Genomic DNA, 18,997 nt, shown 5'->3' on the forward strand with positions numbered 1-18,997 from the left:
CCTAAGCAACTAGAATAACAATGCAAACTTCTTAGTTCTGCTTGTGAAATATCTGATTTCAAGATCAAATGTAAAGGTAGCCAATCTTTTTATTGCCGACTGAAAAAGAAAAACCACTTCAAGAAATGGTAGCTTAAATCCACCGCTATGAACTCTTTTCTGGCTCTTCTTCTCAAAAGAAAAAAATGGAGCTATTTTTTAACGCAAGGTCAATGGAAGTCAGACCGTTGTTACATTTAGGGGCAAAAAGACCAATATGCAAAGCGATGTCTTCAGAGAAAAGAAGGAAAAAAATAAAAATAAAGGACAAATTAGCCAATTCATCGTTTCAGCTTGAAGATCTTGATGATGTTGACATCGAATCTGTTTTTTCTTTACAAGAAGAAGCCGCATTTAATCCAAATAAGGAATCCTCATAATCATGATGTTGATCATGATGTTGACGTCGAATCTGTTTTTTCTTTACAAGAAGCCACATTTAATCCCCAATAAGGAATCCTCATAATCATGATGTCTACATACTATTCATTTATTTAATTGGTTTCTAGTTAATGGTTTAATTGAATGCAAATAATTGAATTTTTGAATTATTTGTTTTAATTTTGTTATACTTATGTAAATGTAAATGATTGAATTTTGTTAACTTGTACTAATCCTAAATGTAAATAATTGAATTTTTGTTTTAATTTTGTTATACTTATGTATCCAATAGTTGAAAAGTTTGATTATTCTGTGTTACAGGTAAATTTTGTTCACCTGTTTTAATTTTATATGTTTGTTTTAACTCAATTTTTTTTTCTTATATAATTGTTCTATATTTTTCTTTAGCACAGTCCAATTAGATAATTGTTCTTCAATGTGTTCTATTTCTTAACCACTAAGGGCTTACTAGAGGAACCTTCACTTGTTAAGATATTGAAAAATGTCATAAATATTCTTGCCATTACTATTGAGATAACTGTAGATGCCAACAGGTGGTTCTGTCTAAGCTCATGGTCTTTACATGGCTTCCTGTCTAAATGACCAGCTTACAGACTTCTGCGACTTGGGTACTAGTCCAGTTATCTTAGTGACTTGAGATAACTTAAAGAACATTTAAGAATCCCAAATATAGTGGCTTTGATGCCCTAAAGGATTCATGAGTCTTTTGTTTTCTAAAGGACTCTTGAACCATATTATCTTTTGGCCCTAACTTCCATATTCTCCTAGAAAAACCTTTACTTTTGAAATTAACTAGAAAAAGGTCAACCCTCTTTTCCCTCAAATTCTATATTTTATTCATGACTTTAAAATTCTTTGGATCGTGGCTTGGCAATACACTACTTCATATCCTCATAATACAATGTTTTGTTCTTAACCCGTCAATTTGCTACCAAATGGTGCAAGAATTATTCCATTCCAAACAATCATTATCCTGGTTTTCTCCTTCAATTTTATAAAAATCATTTCATTATGATAATTTCAAGTCAGAATTAAAACAAAAGCTAAAGGAGAAATATCCTTCAATTTGTAAGAAAGATTTAAATCATAAGTATAAAAAAGCACTTAAAATGAAGATGATCTAACTCGCTGAGGCAGAAAAAGTTTCCTCAGAAGAAAAAGATGACTTATCTCTCAGTGTTTACCCAAAAGCAGGATACCTATGTCCACTAGCCCTCCGGACTCACCACCAAAAGCAGGATACCTAGTCAAAACCATGATGATGACTACTTTAACACGTGTCAAGGTGTTGATCTCAATAATTTGTGATTTCAGACCCAACGCAAATATCTCACAAGACGACAAAAAACTTTCTAGTACCAACCCATTCTTTATCAAAAGTAGATTATTGACAAAAGCAATTTATTCCAAAGCAAAAGCAGCAAACAAGAAGACCATGTGACGAAAAGACTCTAGCATTATCTCTTCGGACTTCAAGCAATTTTCATAACCAATTTATTTTTTAGGTCTATATAAGCGATAGCCAAGAAGAAGAGAGGGCATCGAAAAATTTTACTTTCAATTTCATATTTGTGAAATTAGTGGGTGTGAATAGTATGCTATTTTACTTTCAATTTCATATCTGTATATGCTATGTTTGGTTTGTTTAGAATAGTATGATAGTTTGTAAGTATTTTTTGTACTATTTATATTTTGTATAATATAATCATGTTTTATGCCAATTCTTAATCGTTTTTATTATTTACATAGATTAAGATATTATCAAAAATTATTACAAAAACTAGAAATACAATATCCTCAGGCACACATTTTACCTATTGAAACTTGGGATGAACATCAAAGAAAATCAAATTTGGAAATATCAAGACCTTAGATGTGTTTTCTTCAACATAAGATTTTATTTTACAATCATTAAGGTTGACTATATTATATCAAATTTGGAAATATCAAGATTTGACTACTTGGGACTCCTATTGAGCGTGGGATCGTTTGAAAAATAATTAATTTTTTGAATTATATGGTGCATTATATTCATTTAGTGTCTTGTGATTTATTTGAAATTCTTCTTCAATATTATTAATTGATAGGGAATTCGATATCAAAACCAATATCATTTGTGAAGTGATTAAAGTCTTGGCAGACAGTGTGAGCAATGTGATTTGGTTGTGGCCTAGTAACCTGTAGAGGTGTGTGTTTATGGAATGATGATGTAAAGTAAACGGTGTTTGTGCAGGTGAAATTGGGTGGACTTTGAAGATCTTAATGATCTAGCTCGTAAGAAGCGAGACTTCTGAAATTGCAATACTACAGATCCATTTGGATTTTGTATAATGTGGTCGGGATTAGTTTGTGTGTGAGTATTATGTATGTGTATAGCATTATCGATGAGCCAAGTGTCATCATCCTCACCATCTGTTAATAAAACTTCATTCCATTTTATAACTCTAAGGACTATAATTTCAGATCTAGCTTGATGTGATTGGAAAAGGATTGTAGATCCTTGTAGACTAGTTGTATTCTTGAATCTAGGACAAGAAGTTGTCATAGCTTTGTAGTAAATACGATAAATATCCATTAAATTCAAAGCAGTTGAATCCATATTATATCTTTTTGTTTGAATAGTTAATATAATAATTGTTTTGTAAGATTGATTCCAATTGATTTCTAAATTCATCTGATATTCCAAAGCAGTTGAATTCGAGCCCAACATAGTGGGACAATTCCCTTAAATAATTGTTCTTCAATGTGTTCTATTTCTAAATCACTTTGATTAACCACTAAGGGCTTACTAGAGGAACCTTCACCAGTTAAGATATTGGAAAACATCTTAAATATTCTTAAGCTCTCACGATCTTAACACGGCTCCTTGCCTAAATGATCTAATGGTTTACAGACTTCTGTGACTTGTGTGCTACTCTGGTTATCTTATTAATCATTTAAAGAACATTTAAGAATTCCAATATAGAAATGGCTCTGATACCAAAAGGAGTCCCATGTAGTCAATCTTAATAATTGTAAAATAAAATCTTAATATTGAAGACAACATATCTAAAAGGTCTTGACATTTCCAAATTTGATATATTATTCTTTGCTGTTTATCCCAAGTTTCAATAGGTAAAATGCGTAACTGAGGATATTGAATTTCTAATTTTTATAATAATTCTTGATAATATCTTAATCTACGTAAACAGTAAAAATGAATAAGAACTGCCATAAAACATAATTATATTATACAGAATAGAAATAGTACATAAAATCACACTATTCTAAGCAAACCAAACACAACATATACAGATATTCACAAGCTTCACACTTTACTAATTTCACAAATATAAAATTGAAATTAAAATTTTTCTATGCCCTCTCTTCTTTTGGGCTATCGCTCATATAGACCTAAGAAATAAATTGGTTTTGAAGATTGCTTGAAGTCCAAAGAGATAATGTTAGAGTCTTTTTATCACATGGTCTTGTTTGCTACTTTTGCTTTGGAATAGCTTGCTTTTGTTAGGAATATGTTTTTGATAAAGAATGTGTTGGTACCCGAAAGTTATTTGTTGTCATGTGAGATATTTGCGTTTATACACAAAACAGAAATAGTACATAAAATACTTACAAACTATCACACTATTCTAAGCAAACCAAACACAACATATATTCACAAGCTTCACACTTCACTAATTTCACAAATATAAAATTGATATTAAAATTTTTCTCTGTCCCTCTCTTCTTTTGGGCTATCGCTATATAGACCTAAGAAATAAATTGGTTTTGAAGATTGCTTGAAGTCCGAAGAGATAATGAGCTAGAGTCTTTTTATCACATGGTCTTGTTTGCTAGTTTTGCTTTGGAATAACTTGCTTTTGTTAGGAATATGTTTTTGATGTAGAATGTGTTGGTACCCGAAAGTTAAGTTATTTGTTGTCATGTGAGATATTTGCGTTGGGTTTGAAATCACAAATTATTGAGATCAACACCTTGACACGTGTCAAAGTAGTTAGCATCAAGGTTTTGAGTAGGTATCTTTGGTGGTGAGTTTGGAGGGTAATGGACATAAGTAACATTAAGAGATTGGGTCCAATAAGTTATCTTCTTCTGAGGAAACTTGTTCAGCCTCAACGAGCTGGATCATCTTCATTTTAATTGCTTTTTTATACTTGATCTAAATCTTTCTTAGAAATTGAGGGATATTTCTCATTTAACTTTTGTTTTAATTCTGACTTAAAATTATCATAAGCAAATGATTTTTAGATTTTGGACTTTAAGAAGTCATATGTAGGGTAGGATGGATTGATGTTTCCTTTTCACGCTGTTCACAAAATTGAAGGAGAGACCTAGGAGCTGTTCACAAAATATAAGGTTAGTGTGGGCATCTATCAAGAGTTGTTAGTTTTGTTGGAGAGACTAATGCACGGAGTTGTTCCACTATGGCCGGTTGAGAAGATTGTTCCTCCAGAAAGCCATCGGGGTTGTGTTCCAAGGTCTCCACTAGAGTCTCCCTCCCTACTGCCACCTTGGGATGCCGCTGTGCTGGTTTCGGTGTTCTTTTTGGGTGCTATGTAAAGGTGTACTCTTCCCCAGTGGTGTATAATGTGGGTTGTAGAGATTAGAGGCGATTGGTCGTTGACCTCTGGGAAGATGGTAGGCATTTCAATGGCTTGAGATCACCGGGGGAGGATGATGAGAAGACTAAGGCAGGCTTAGAGAGGAAAGGGGTGGCAGTAAGAGACTTTGAACACTTAGTTGTATATCAATTCTTGTTGTTCTTGGGTGCACTTATGATGCCGTTAACTCCAAGAGTATTGGAGCCCAAACAACCTCTAGATAGGTGGTGGTGAGTTCTCCTCGACTCGACAGGAGGGTGATATCATCCCTAATAGCTGTGTCCTATGATTCAAGTCCTTGGGAAGGTTGCATCATAGGAGCTGCAGCTGTAGGTATGATATCTTGAGAGGCGTATCATATGTGCATCAGGTGTAAGTGTAAGGTCAACGTCCTTTTTTCTAAGCCAGGTCAAAAGGGGGGAGCTGTCATTGCAGGGAGACAACTACACGACCTTGACGATCCCAAGGTCTTAGCCTTTTAATCCATAATCCTCTAATGATCCCAACCAAGAGTGCCTAGGTCCTGCTCCCAACCTAGGCAACCAAGAGAGTGAGTGCATGAGTGAGCCAAGCGCTCATCCTAAGCAGCTAAGTAAATGTTGGTGAGCCAAACATACGTGAGCCAAGAGTCCAACTATGTTGCTATGGAGCTGGGGTGAGTGGGTAGAGAATATATTTCTTGAGTTAAGGACCATAGAGAGCTATCAAAGTGAATTGTGACTTTGGTTTCATACTTGGTGGTGTGAATGCCCCCATTTAGGCTAGGCATACAACCCCAACTCATTGTAGTGCCTCAGGGGTTTGCCACGTGGAAGTGTGATGGTGATGACGTGATGCCTGTAGGGCTTGCCACGTGTCAAGCATAACATAGATACCCACATTAGGTATTTCGAGGAATTTGGTGTCAAGAATTGCCATTCTTGAAACAACAGGTTATATCCTTTATGCCTATGGAATGAAAGAGCTAGACTAATAACCCCGAAGTAAAGATGGGTATATCTTTCCATCTGCCAGTGTCGTGGGAGTTCCTCAGGATGCTAAGAGTCACCATTTGTTCGCCTTCAAAAGAATGGATCAAATGATTGGGCATTCTAGATAATAATCACTAACAATGTCTCTATGGTAAAACAATGGAGAATAGGTAAGTGATCCCGAAAGAGTATTTTGATCACGAACAAAGATGAAAGTTTTGAAGAGAACAGTGAGGGGAAAAATTCCAGTGAGAACTAGCAGAATTCTCATGCTCTACTTATTCCTTTCTATGTTCCAATGGTCACAACCTTAAGATTGGACTAATTCATTCTGGATAATAATCACTAACAATGTCCCTATTGTAAACAATGGACATGGTAAGTGATCCTGCAAGAGTATTGATCATGCATAAGATGAAAGTTGTTAAAGAGAACAGTGAGAGAAGAAATCCCAGTGAGAACTAACAGAATTCTCGAGCAAAGTGTTACGACTAGCAAGTGAACCGGAGTCTAGGTTTTGATAAACCTGATAAGTTCACGACTGGTCAAGATTTTGGTGCTGTTTCATGGAAAAATAAGTTGTTTACAAAGGAACAGAAGTATGAAAGAATGTCTTTCTCTTATTATCCTCCTTCATTAAGGAATAAGAAGGTGGTTGTGTCTCTTTTGAGGGAAGTAAAAAGCCTTGGTGCTAAGAGATGGAATGAATAGTGGGCTACTTTTTGGATAAGAAGTTGCATTTTTTGGTTGCGAAGAGCATTGCCTTCAAAAATATGAGCCAAGTATGGTTTGGCTGAGGTTTTTTCTAATGAGCAAGGCTTTTTCTTCTTTAAATTCAAGAAGGATGGAGCTTACAGATGGAGCTTACAGACAAGCTATTGATGCTGGTCCATGGTCTTTTCTGGTGGAAGTAAAAAACCTTGGTGTTGAGAGATGGAATGAATGCATAGTGGGCTACTTTTTGGATAAGAAGTTGCATTTTTTTGCTGTGAAGAGCATTGCCTTTAAAATATGAGCTAAGTATGGTTTGGCTGTGGTTTTTTCTAATGAGCAGTCCTCTTTCTTCTTTCAATTCAAGAAGGATGGAGCTTACAGACAAGTTGAAGCTGGTCCATGGCACTTTGGAGGGAAATTGATAATTCTGAAGCAATGGTAGCCTTATATGAAGTTGGAGAAGGAGTCATCTACTAACGTACCTTTGTGGGCTCAATGTTTTAATGTTCCCTTGGAACTATGGAATGAGAAGGGCCTGAGTTATGTGGTTAGTGCAGTTGGAAAGCCTTTGTATGTAGATATGTTCACGGAAAATTGTCAAAAATTAAATTTTGCTATGATTTGCATTGAAGTAGATGTTAATGTTGATTTGCCTGACTCCATTGACTTATGTTTTGCTAAGCTTACTTTGAAGTATCCATGACATCCTAGTAGATGTGGAGTGTGTAAGGTGTTTAGGCATAATGAGGTTCTAATGTGATATTTAGGCATAATGAGGTTCTAAGGTGTTTAGGCATAATGAGGTTCTAATGTTTAGGAAAGAAGGTACAGGTAAGGCTAGGGATTCAAATTGGATTGTCCTAAATCTGCATGTGATATTTGGCACAAGGATCTATGTTGAAATTAGTTGGTTCTATTGCTTCTCTTGGCAAGAAGCAAAGCATGTCCCAGGTTTCTAACATGTTTGAAATTTTGAATGTGGTAGCTGGAGATGTGTCTAGTTCTGGTGCAAAGGTTTTGCCAACTCTACCTATTATTGTGTCTGCTATGGGGCAAGATGACAATTGTTTGGATAGTGCTTCTGATTGTATGCTTAATCATGATGCTTGGGGGTGAACCATGGTATGAAGGTGAGGGTTTCCATCTTCGTGGAGCTTCCTTGTGACAAGTATATAGTATGGCTAACAGGCTAGTTGGAGAAGGGATTGGAGGAGTTCTAAGAGTTGTTCTTTTGGGCAAGGGCATTGTGGGTAGGTGAGGAAAGCATTATTGGCATAGAAACGGAAAGAGGCTTGGCGAAGCATTTTGTAGAGATAAACAGTAAACTCACACCGGCCGTACAAGGGCGTTAATTAAAAAACCTGGTGTGAGTGGTGTGACTTGGGGGGGGGCTGGTGCTGATCTGGACCGTCCATTATTGTACTTGTGGACATGAGTATGGATGGGGTTAAAAGGAAGTCACACCCGGGGCCCAAGTGCGAGTGATGTGAGTACTTTTGATTCCTTTGCCGGATAGTGCTATACACGTGTCATGTTTTTGGTGGTTTACGTGGTTGTAAAGTAAAGATATTTTTAGAATGATTGATATAAATCTTCGTCCTTACAATGATTATGCCTTTGAATTATTTTGAATGGAAAATCTTCGTCCTTACACGTGGGCCTTCTCATGGGTTTGTGGAAGGAGAAGATGTTTTGGAGGATTCCAATGCTGAAGTAATTCGCTCAGATGATTGAAAATGATCAGTTGCAGGAATTGAAGCCTAAAGTTGAGGGGGCGGTGTGCCTAAACGTGGGGCTGAAGTTTGGTTCTTGGAATATTAGGGGTCTCTTAATGACCCTGTTAAGCAGCAAGGTGTTAAATCCTTGATTCTTGATCATCAATTAGATTTGTTGGGTACAGTGGAGACCAAAATTCGGTCTGCGAACTTGGATACTACTATTAGTCATTGTGTTCCTTGTCATTAGGTAAATGTTCATAATATGGGATCTCTTCCTATTGCTAGAGTAATTTTGGCTTGGAACCTGATAAGTTTCTGAATTCATGAAGTCTGACCAAGTCGTTACTGTTTTGAATTAGAGTTTAGTTAGTAAAAAACTTAGTTATGTGACTATTGTCTATGGTTTTAAGAACACTGTCTATGTGACTATTGTCTATGTGACTATTGCCTATTGTGGATCGGAGACGATTGCCGTATGAGCTACGATATTTACATGTTTGTTTTCGGGACAATGCTTGGATAACTTTGGGTGATTTTAATACCAAACTGAGGGATTTGAAGCTGTTGCTGATGTTGATTTTAATATATGTATCGTGGCTATTGAAGTGGAAGAACTGGCTGCTAAAGGGTGCTGGTTTACTTGGTCAAATAAAAGGGGTGGCTCGGGTCATAATAAAAGTAGGATTTTAGGGCTTTGGTGAATATGGCTTGGATGGATCAATTTCCTACTTGTGAAGCTGTTATGCATGTTCCAGGTATTTCAGATCATTGCCCTATCACTGTGATTGTTTTTTGTATGATCCAAATAGAAGGAAACCCTCTAAATTCTTTGATTTTTAAATGAGACATTGGAGTTTTCCTTCTTTACTTGCTAATTCATTGGTTGGCTGATGTGGCTGGTTCTCCTATGGCTAGACTATATCTCAAATTGAAACAGTTGAAGCCTGTTCTTAAAAATTTAAATAACGGGGCATATTCTCAAATAGATAAGAAAGGGTTGGAAGTTAAAACCTTCTTTGCACATACCTTGAATTGCTGGTTGTTCAAGAGTCCTTTAGAAAACAAAAGGCTCGGGTAAAATGGCTTGCTTTGGGGGATCAAAATTCCAAGTCTTTTCATCACAAAGTTAATATTTATAGGATGCAAAACAGGATTCTAAGTTTGGTTGGTGCTTCTGGATGATCCCAAAGAGATTAAGCATGGCATCATTGATTTTTATAAGAATCTTTTTTGGGTACTCCTTTTGAGCAAAAAAAGGATGCTAGAAGTTGCTTGGCTACAGTTGTTCAGTCTAAAGTTCCTAATGAACTGGCTTAGTTCAGACTGTCTGTGATGAAGAAATAAGGGCTGCTTTGTTTTCAATCAACGGGGATAAAGCCCCATGACCTGATGGGTATAATGCTGTTTTTTTTTTTTTAACAGAAAAATTGGGATGTTGTTGGAGGGGATTTAGTTTTAGCAATTCAGAGTTTTATAAGGTTTTTCCTTATGTGGTTGGTGTGGCCCAATCAGCTTTTATTAAAGGCAGGAAGTTGTGAAGAACTATCTTAGAGATGATGGTATGCCTCGATGTGCTATTCAAATTGACATCATGAAGGCATATGATTCAGTTGCTTGGAATTTTTTATTTGATACTTTGGTGGCCATGGGGTTTCCTGAGGTGTTTGTGGATTGGATCAGGCAGTGTGTAATGTTTTCTGTTGTGAGGCTTGAAACATCATATTTGGCTTTTGCTAATGATTTATTCATCCTTTGTGGTGCCGATGAGAATTATTTTCAGTTAATTCAGGATACTTTGCAGGAATTATTCTATATGTCAGGGTGGAAGCCTAACCTTCAGAAGTCTGCTATATTTTTTGCTGGGGTTTCTGAGACTATGACTGTTAGTTTAAAAAATATCTTAACAATTCCTGAAGGGCATTTCCCTACTAAGTATTTGGGAGTCCCTCTTGTATCTACAAGGTTAACCTCCCAGGACTGTGAATTGTTGAAGTCCAAAATATTAGGTAGAGTTAAGAGTTGGACCACTAAATATGTCTATCATATAGGGGCCAAGTACAACTTGTAATCTCCATTTTATTCAGCATTCAAGTATACTGGAGTTCTATATTTCTATTGCCAAAGACTGCATTGTGTAGTATTGACAAACTTCTGAAGAATTTTTTGCGGACAGGGAGTGAGTTAAGGTACTACAGTGCAAAAGTGAAGTGGATGCATATTTGTGCACCAGAGGCTGAAGAGGGCTTGGGATTCAGAAATTTGAGAGAGTGGAATAAGGCCACTATGCTAAGACAACCTTTGTGGGCTTTAAGTAAGAAAGCTGATTCTTTGTGGGTTAAGTGGGTCCATACTTGTGTAATTAAGGGTAAGTGTCTTCCTACTGGGGCATCTTGGACTGTCAGGAAGTTTTTTGAACTGAGAGCTGTGGGGCAGCCTTTGATCAATATATCATTGGTGATGGGACTGTTACATTTCCGCGATTTGATAATTGGCATCCCTTGGGTCCTTTGAATAAGAAATATGGGGAAAGGGTTGCTTTTCATATGGGCATGGCTTTGAATAGCAAAGTTTCCTCTTATCATTAATTTTCGGAATTGGAAGTGGCCTAGAGGTAGAAGAGTGGTTATTACTGAGATTAAAGCTAATACCCCTGCTAGCTTCGTATCGAATCCTAATAGGCCTTGACTCAGTGTTTTGGCTACCCTCTAGTAATGGTGAATATACTGTGGCTTCAGCTTGGCAAGTAATTCAAATGGTATTCCCTATCGTCCCTTGACATAAATTGGCATGGTTTCCTCAAAATGTTGCTAAGTGGAGCTTTGTGCAATTGGTTGCTGTTCTGAGATTGAAGCTAATACCCTGCTAGCTTTGTATTGAATCCTAATAGGCCTGACTCCGTGTTTTGGCTACCCTCTAGTAATGGTGAATAGCTTGGCAAGCAATTCAAACAGTATACCCTATCGTCCCTTGACATAAATTGGCATGGTTTCCTCAAAATGTTCCTAAGTGGAGCTTTGTGTAATGGGTTGCTGTTCAGAGAGGACTGGCTACAATGGATAGGTTGTTTAAGTGGGGGATTGTTTCTGAAAACAAGTGTGTATTGTGCAATGGGTTGATAACGATCATTTATTTTTTTGTTAAGATTTTTCAGCATATACTTGGACTGTTCTTTTGAGGAGAATTCTTCCTGGTAGAAGAATGCCTGACTTTTGCTGAAGAGTGTGGAGGTAAGGCTATTACAGATTATGTTTACAGGTTGACCCTTGCTGGTACTATGTATCATGTTTGGAAGGGAAAGGAGTCAAGAAGATAGAAATGGGTGATATTAGAGCTAATCTTAGCTCATTAAGGAATGTAAAATTTTGTCCTAGTGCTAGAAACAGGAGTTGTGTCATGTGAAGTTTGTTTTATTTCAAACCATCCCCAGCCCTTCCCATCAATGTTACAGGAAGGTTCCTACCACCCCAAGGGTTTGAGAGGGTCCACCAAATTATGGTGCGATCACCTCTCATTTCTTCACCTATAATATATCTGCAATCATAGATGTTGCATCTTTGCAAACCGAGAGATTTACCTGAAACCAGGTCATATGACCGCACTACAATGAAGTCGAAAATAGTAACACCTTGAACACACACACAGCTCATTATAAAACAATTAAAAGAAAAGAGACAAAACATAAAAGATAAATGATCCAGTACAACTTGTAAACAAGAAAACTATAAATAATTAATTCATTAAAAAGAGAAAGACAGAGATGCTTAACTGATTCAAGGTGGCCATTTCTAATCATCCAAAACAATATGTTCAAACTTTTATAAATCAAGAAATGAACAGTCATTTCCTTTTGGATCTCACCCCCAAACCCAAACCCAAAAGAGAGAGAGAGAGAGAGAGAGAGAGAGCAAAGACAAAGGAAAAAAGAAGTGAAAAGGGGCTAAAAATGAACAGTTATCTGATGTTTACAACCTTCAACTAGACTATAGAAGAAAATCTCAAAGCCTTCATCAAATGAAAAGGGGCTAAAAATGAGCCCCAAATCCTTCATCAAATCAAATAAATGATAAGTCAAATTTACAAAGGTCATATTTTTTACTCAAATCTGATGAAATTTTACAAGGAGCAATGATTGGTTAACAGGTCATTTTGTGATGAGCTCTTGAATTTTTCAAAAGATCTTAAACTTTTTTAACCAAAGTTTCACTCAAATTTGACCGAGAGAGAGAGAGAGAGAGAGAGAGAGAGAGAGAGTAGTGGACATGGCATGACCAAATTAAGAGTACCTTGAAACCCACATAAGAGAAGGAGCATAACCTTGAAACAGAGGGGTAGACACTGATCCTGGTTTCGCTTGCGCAAGGCCGATCCAACACCTCCGGCCTCTTCTCTTCCCTTTCACTACTCGGCATTTCTTCACTCTTACCAAAAAGCCCCAATTTACCTAACCCACAAATCAAAAACAAGAAGAAATGAGCCTAAAAAACAATTTTGAAATCAACACAACCCATCTCTCAGTTCAAATCAAAATATACATGTATGTATACCTTTGTGGGGTGAAATTGGTTCACCATGTGTTCCTCTTAACCGATTGGATCGTCGAAATCGAATGTGATCAGATGTTGCGATTGAGTCATCGATTAATCGATTCAACCGAGCAGAACGGCGCTGAGGAGTGCTTCCATAATCGACTTTTTGGTATTTCCTGACATGACTCTTCTTCATGGATCGAAGCTCTGAGATCGTCTTTCGCGATCCCATCGATGCCAATCGAGCCTGTTCTTCATTTCATATCAACAATCGCACAATCAAAATGCAGAGAAACCCCAAAAAAGTGATATATATCTATATATATATATATATATAGAGAGAGAGAGAGAGAGAGAGAGAGAGAGAGAGAGAGAGAGGGACTTGGTTGTGGAGAATTTGAGCAGTTCTGATGGCTTCATAGTGGTTCTTTGATTTAAGCCCTCCCATTGTTTCTTTTTCGAATGAAATCAACAGACTTACTATGATCTGCTTGAAATGTTGGAGTTGGATTTGTAACGGCTATAAAAATAAAAAAAGTTTGAATTTTCTAATGGTCCGTTAGGCTAATCTCACAGCAACCATCAGTCTTTGGGATTATGACAGCTACACCACGACCGTCCATGTGTGAATCTTCTTTCTTCCTCGTACAAAAATAAGTAAACCCCTGATGTAATTAGATGGCTCAGATGAGAGGTGAGGGTCTAAACCCCTCGGATTGCACCGTTATTATTTGTTTGTTGTTTCTTTTAAGTCATGGTTGGCTAGGCGATTTAAGGATTGGTTTGGGATGTTTTAAAAAAGTGTATTTTTTGATTTATTGACTTATATGGAATGGATTTGGGTTGGATTTGATGTGATGTGTTAGAGAGGTGATGTGATTTAAATAAGATGATGCGACTTAAATAGGATAGTGACTTTTTGTATTATTTAGTTTATGCCAAACCAACCCTTAATAAGGAAAAAACGAGAAGAAGTGTTAAATTAGTTAAAATGTGAATATGTTTTATTTATATTTTATTTATTTATTTATTATATTTTTTCAATTTTTTTTTTCAAAATTTTCAACTAAATACAGTATTTAGTTTTTCTTTTTACTGTTTTGAACATTTCCAAATTACCTGAAAATAAATAAATATTGTGCAATGGACACTTAAATCATAGTGAACCAATGTCATATTTTTTTTTTTTTGGGGTAAAATACAAACACATACCTTAAGAATGAATATATTTGGGAATAGATAGAAATAATATTGATAGAAGACAAGTTGAGAGAGAATAGATTGTGATGGTTTAGTCATATACAATAAAGACCAACAGAAGCAGTAATGAAAAGATACGATACAGTGATGGTAGATGGTAGTGTTAGAAGAAGAAGTAGACCTAGATTGACGTGGATTAGTGTAGTAAATAGAGATATAAATATCCTTAATTTGACTAACGAAATAGCCTTAGATAGAGTCGAGTAGAGAAGAATGATTCTTGTTGCCAACCCCCATTTTATGAGACTTAAGGCTTGATTTGGTTTGGTTTAATAAAAAAAAATAATTTTAATTTATTTTTCTACCAACAGTCACCTACGAGATTTGATGAAAGGTTAAACGCTCATTTAATTTGATGAAAAAAGTTGGACTCCATTTATTTAATACCAATTTGGTGAAATGGTTGGAACATCGTTTTCACCAAATTTTTATCAAATTTAAATTTGATGAAAGATTTGAGTCTGGATTAGAGATGATCTAAGTGATTTTTTGGTCAATTTTGATACGACAAATTATATTCTATTGAATAAGATAAAAATAAACCGAGCCTCAATATTTGGTTCTTAATCAAATGTACCTGCATGGTTGGAAAGAAAAATGAGTTTGTGATTGTAAAAATCAAGGCTTAATCGTAATTGTAAAAGGGTTGGTTACTATAAAGGCAATAGAAGAACAAGAGAAAATAATTGAAAGTCATACCAATTTTAAAAAGTGTCGATGCCCATTTGTGTATTAAGGGGCAAAAAATTGCCCACAAATGATGATTAAATATTACATGTCTTGTGTAGAGTGCACAATTATCCGACATTTTGAAATCTTAGGAGAAAATATCGTTGTTAGTTGATATGTCAAAGAATATAGCGCAACCAAAAAAGATATTTGTTATTTTGAAATAAAGAAATGCCTTAAATTTAATGACAACGAAGACAATCTATAACACTCATCATTCGTACAAAGTGGTATAGAAAACTGTGAGATCAAATATGCCACAACTTTTGGAGCAATTGTTGGTGTATATAAGTATATTAATACAAGTGCAATCATACGGAGAGACTGTCACTGACTTGTTTTGGGCATAACTTTTTAGTTTGGACTTGTTACATGTATTTTCACATGTGTTGATCATGGATTGCTCTACAAGATCAACAAGTATTGCTTGCTTCTCTTAGAGTGACACCCACTGACGTGAACTTTCAATTGCTTTTATACATCAAAGTGTATGAGCGAGAGGATAACTATGCACAAGCTTTAGGTATATTGTATACTACTATGGATGAGAGTCCTTTTACGGAAATCATTGTTACAACAGACAGTTGGCTTTGATAAATTCCATTTCGAGACATTTCTTATGGCCACACACATCTTCTATGTAGCATATTCGTAGAAATGTCACTAAAGAAATGGAACAAGTTCACACAAAATTAAAATGTTTTGATTTTATCAAGAATTGAGGATGAGTACTATTAATAGATTAGCAATATTCATAAGGATTCCAGTACATACCTTGAGACAATTAAGCATGTCACTACCAATTAGTTGAACCCATTGAGGAAAAGATTTTTGTAGTTTGGACAAACACTATTAAGGCTAGATCATGAATTTGAACAAAAAAAGACAAAAAAAAAAAAAAGTAGGAAATTTCCAAATCTTTATCAAAATTCATGATCCAAACACAACTTTCAATCTTTGCATAATTTAAAGGAGTATCTCAACAAGATGCAACTAGAAAAGAAATCATGTGCAGAAATAACAGACTTCCATGGATAAAAGAATTGAGAGTTGAAGATTGATGGTACAATGTTCCATCTTGGCATATATTTACTAGATCTTTGGCTAATCCAAAGGGAAAAACTCCCAATGACAGAACATGAACATCATGTAGACTTAGAAAACACCAAAGGATGAAGAAAGAAAAAGAACAAGGACTTCTACTAATAAAAGAATTGGGGTTGTAAATTGTACATCTTCACCAAGTTCTATTTTCCGAATCTCCAACAAACAACTTTTAAGTTGGCCTTGATTGCCTTTGCTCTCAAGGGTAAATATTCAGTAGTTCTAGTATTGGTTATGCATCTGTTGGTTTTTTTGGCTTTCGAAGGTTAGAATTGTAATTTGAGCTTGCTAGCAAGGATCAATAAGTCCTTACAAAAATTAATAAATGCCAACCAATTAGTCAGGCGATTACTTTGAAGTTCTTTCAGCCTCAATGAAGAGGACTTCATTGGTGGCTTAGTTTTTAGGAGAAAATTAAGAAGACTAAGTGAAATAAAAGAAAGAGAGAACAACAGTGTCAGAAATCAATCTTTCGTTAAGTAAACAGAAGTTTACAATTGTACCTCTACACTTTCACAGCTTCAAAGGGGATTATAGTAACAGACTAACTTAGAATTACTCCTAGAAATTTGAAGTGTTTATCAACAGTCCTTCTATTTATAGGCTCTGAAGATAGCCCTCGAAGTAGGTGATAACTGTCGAAATGATCTCCATGATCACTGAGTGGGGCCTTGAACAGTTCGCTTCTACTCTTCCACTCTCATGGTTGCGTTTCCCTCATGAATTTGAATTTAAACTATAAGCAACCATTTGACCACGTCACATTGAGTATCCTGACTGTTCCCATATGTTGCGAATCCATTGCCACTACTATAAGTTGCCACACGTCTGTTGATGATTGGAGACCATTACTTATTCTCCAAATTGCCCTTTATGATCCACGTGTTAAGCTGTGATAGGTTTGCACGAAATATACAGCCAACATTACCCCTCGCACTAATATAGCCAATACTTGGTAATATTAGTGGGTCAATGCGCTTTGCCCACGTCCTAGGACATGCATGGAATTTATTTATCTTGGAAGTGTGACTGTCTCCAAGCAATGAAACACTGAACTTCATTAAATTCTCCCTTGTGCTTGAACACTACCTCCACTATCTATGTAAACAAAGGGACTGATACATCTCTGATGGCTAATGGCTAATCAAACCGTCTCTTTCATTGATCAAGCATATGAAGAGGTTTTGGACAATGATGATCCATCTCGAAAGAACTTCCATGCATTTATTAGCCATATTTATCCTCCTCCATTTATTCAAGTTATGGAGGCTTTCGCAAAATATGAGCCTTTAGACCAAAAACTTGCCCAAGTGGATCTTGGAAGTTCTTCATCTGCTCAAAAACCTTTTGCATGGGATAAAGCTGTCTTATCTTCTACTGGAAATACTGGTTGCAATGCTTGGCCAACACCAACCTAACCTCAAACAAGGGAGCGAATTCGTCACAAATTTGTTGAATTTGATGACCCCACTGCAATTCCTCCCTCTTCGCGTAGCTCTGTGGTATATCCCTCTATCCTATTCGACCGTCTTTGCTGTCTCGAAGACAACTTGCTTTCGGCATGGTATACTACTTCCTTGTCAACCAAAATAGTGCGAAAGACCCCTTACCCCATTGAGGCTTTGGGAATGAGCCCCTCACTTTTGGCTAAAAGATCAGAATTTTGTTTTTCTAACTGGCTAGAGTGTGTGAATGAACCTTAGTTTCCACCTTCTTTTGGAAAGGACCCCACTGCTCTTTCTCTTCCTCCCAATCCTAATTGAATAGAGGAATTGAAACTTACCCTCTTCGAAAGCCAGCATTTTGCTCTCTATCAGGTTTCAGTTCCTCTAATTGCTTATTAGCAGTATAAAGCCTAGACCCTGCTTGCTACATTTTCTCATTTATCTTTTGAAGCCCTTCAAGATGACCCTCTGTAGACACCTTATTTTGATTGCCCTTAAGACTTGGGTGCGTCATATTGAACACTCGATGATGAAATGTTACGCTGTACAAATCATTCAAATTCTTCAACAAAAAGCTTTGGTTTTCAAGCTTCAGAACTTAAACTTTGCACCCCTTTTGAACCAAAAACTGTTGGGCAACAAGTGGCTGGCAGGCCATTTTTGGTTGGCCGATCGTCCCTCTCCATGGCTGGCTGGCCATGTTTAGTGTCAGACAGATATTTTGCAGCCAGCTATCCCCCCAGTGCATGTCTTGCACCAACTGGCTTATTACAGATATTTCTGACGTGAGATAATGTTTTTCTATAAATAGATGACCACCCCTCATGCTTTGGGGTTAGAAAATTTTGGCCAAAACCAAAAACTTGTCCAACACACTTCCTCTCACTCTTGCATTACACATACACTATCCATACACTTCATACAAAACTTAAGGCTTCTTGCTGAGATTCTTGACCCTAAATTTAAGCTCTTGAGAGTGTTCACCTTGTGGTTTGCTTAACCAAGAGTATCTTCTCTTCAAGAGGTATAACGTTTGCTATCTTTTGCCTTGTTTACACTACACTTCTCTTCTCTTTTTCTTGTCGTATATACACTGTTTTGGACTGGTTTTAAGGGTTGAAACTTGTGATATAAAGCTACTAAAGGTGGAGGGATTAACCACCCTTTCTTGAACCTTATCCCATAGCTTATATTCTTGTTCTTTCCACTTGTTTCTTTGCTTTTTAGCCACTGTTTTTCAGAGTGTTTTTAAGCTTAAAAATGTGATTTTAAGTCCTAAAATGAAAAGGGGTCAGCCACCCTTTCTTTGGTTTGTTTACTAGGCTTCTTTCATTCTATTTTGTTCATGTTTTCTCCCATTTTCAAATTGACTTTCTACATCGTTTTGTGCTATTTAGGGGCTTTTTAATGTATTTATTTAATTTATGCTTTGAATACTATGCTTGTATTGTTGTAAGTCCTCATAGATTTGGTTGTTTAGGCCATAGA

General features: G+C 36.3%; 1 protein-coding gene across 2 annotated transcripts in view; it reads right to left on the reverse strand.

The window, feature by feature from the left end:
* LOC114289135 (uncharacterized) overlaps nucleotides 1-13,511 on the reverse strand; it is a 28,148-nt gene extending 14,637 nt beyond the window's left edge. The window contains exons 1-3 of one of the 2 annotated variants that reach the window (XM_082907678.1): nucleotides 13,354-13,511; nucleotides 12,990-13,218; nucleotides 12,760-12,886 (exon numbers count right to left, since the gene is read on the reverse strand). In XM_082907678.1, coding sequence (XP_082763804.1) covers nucleotides 12,760-12,886; nucleotides 12,990-13,218; nucleotides 13,354-13,419 — 422 coding nt within the window. In that variant the 5' untranslated portion in view covers nucleotides 13,420-13,511. Of the gene's footprint in view, nucleotides 1-12,728; nucleotides 12,887-12,989; nucleotides 13,219-13,353 lie in introns of both variants that reach the window. The other variant, XM_082907679.1, reaches the window with a different exon arrangement.
* Nucleotides 13,512-18,997: the final 5,486 nt, after the last annotated feature.

The sequence above is a fragment of the Camellia sinensis genome, chromosome 15, assembly GCF_055761805.1.
Source record: "Camellia sinensis isolate YWXY chromosome 15, ASM5576180v1, whole genome shotgun sequence".
Classification (NCBI taxonomy): domain Eukaryota; kingdom Viridiplantae; phylum Streptophyta; class Magnoliopsida; order Ericales; family Theaceae; genus Camellia; species Camellia sinensis.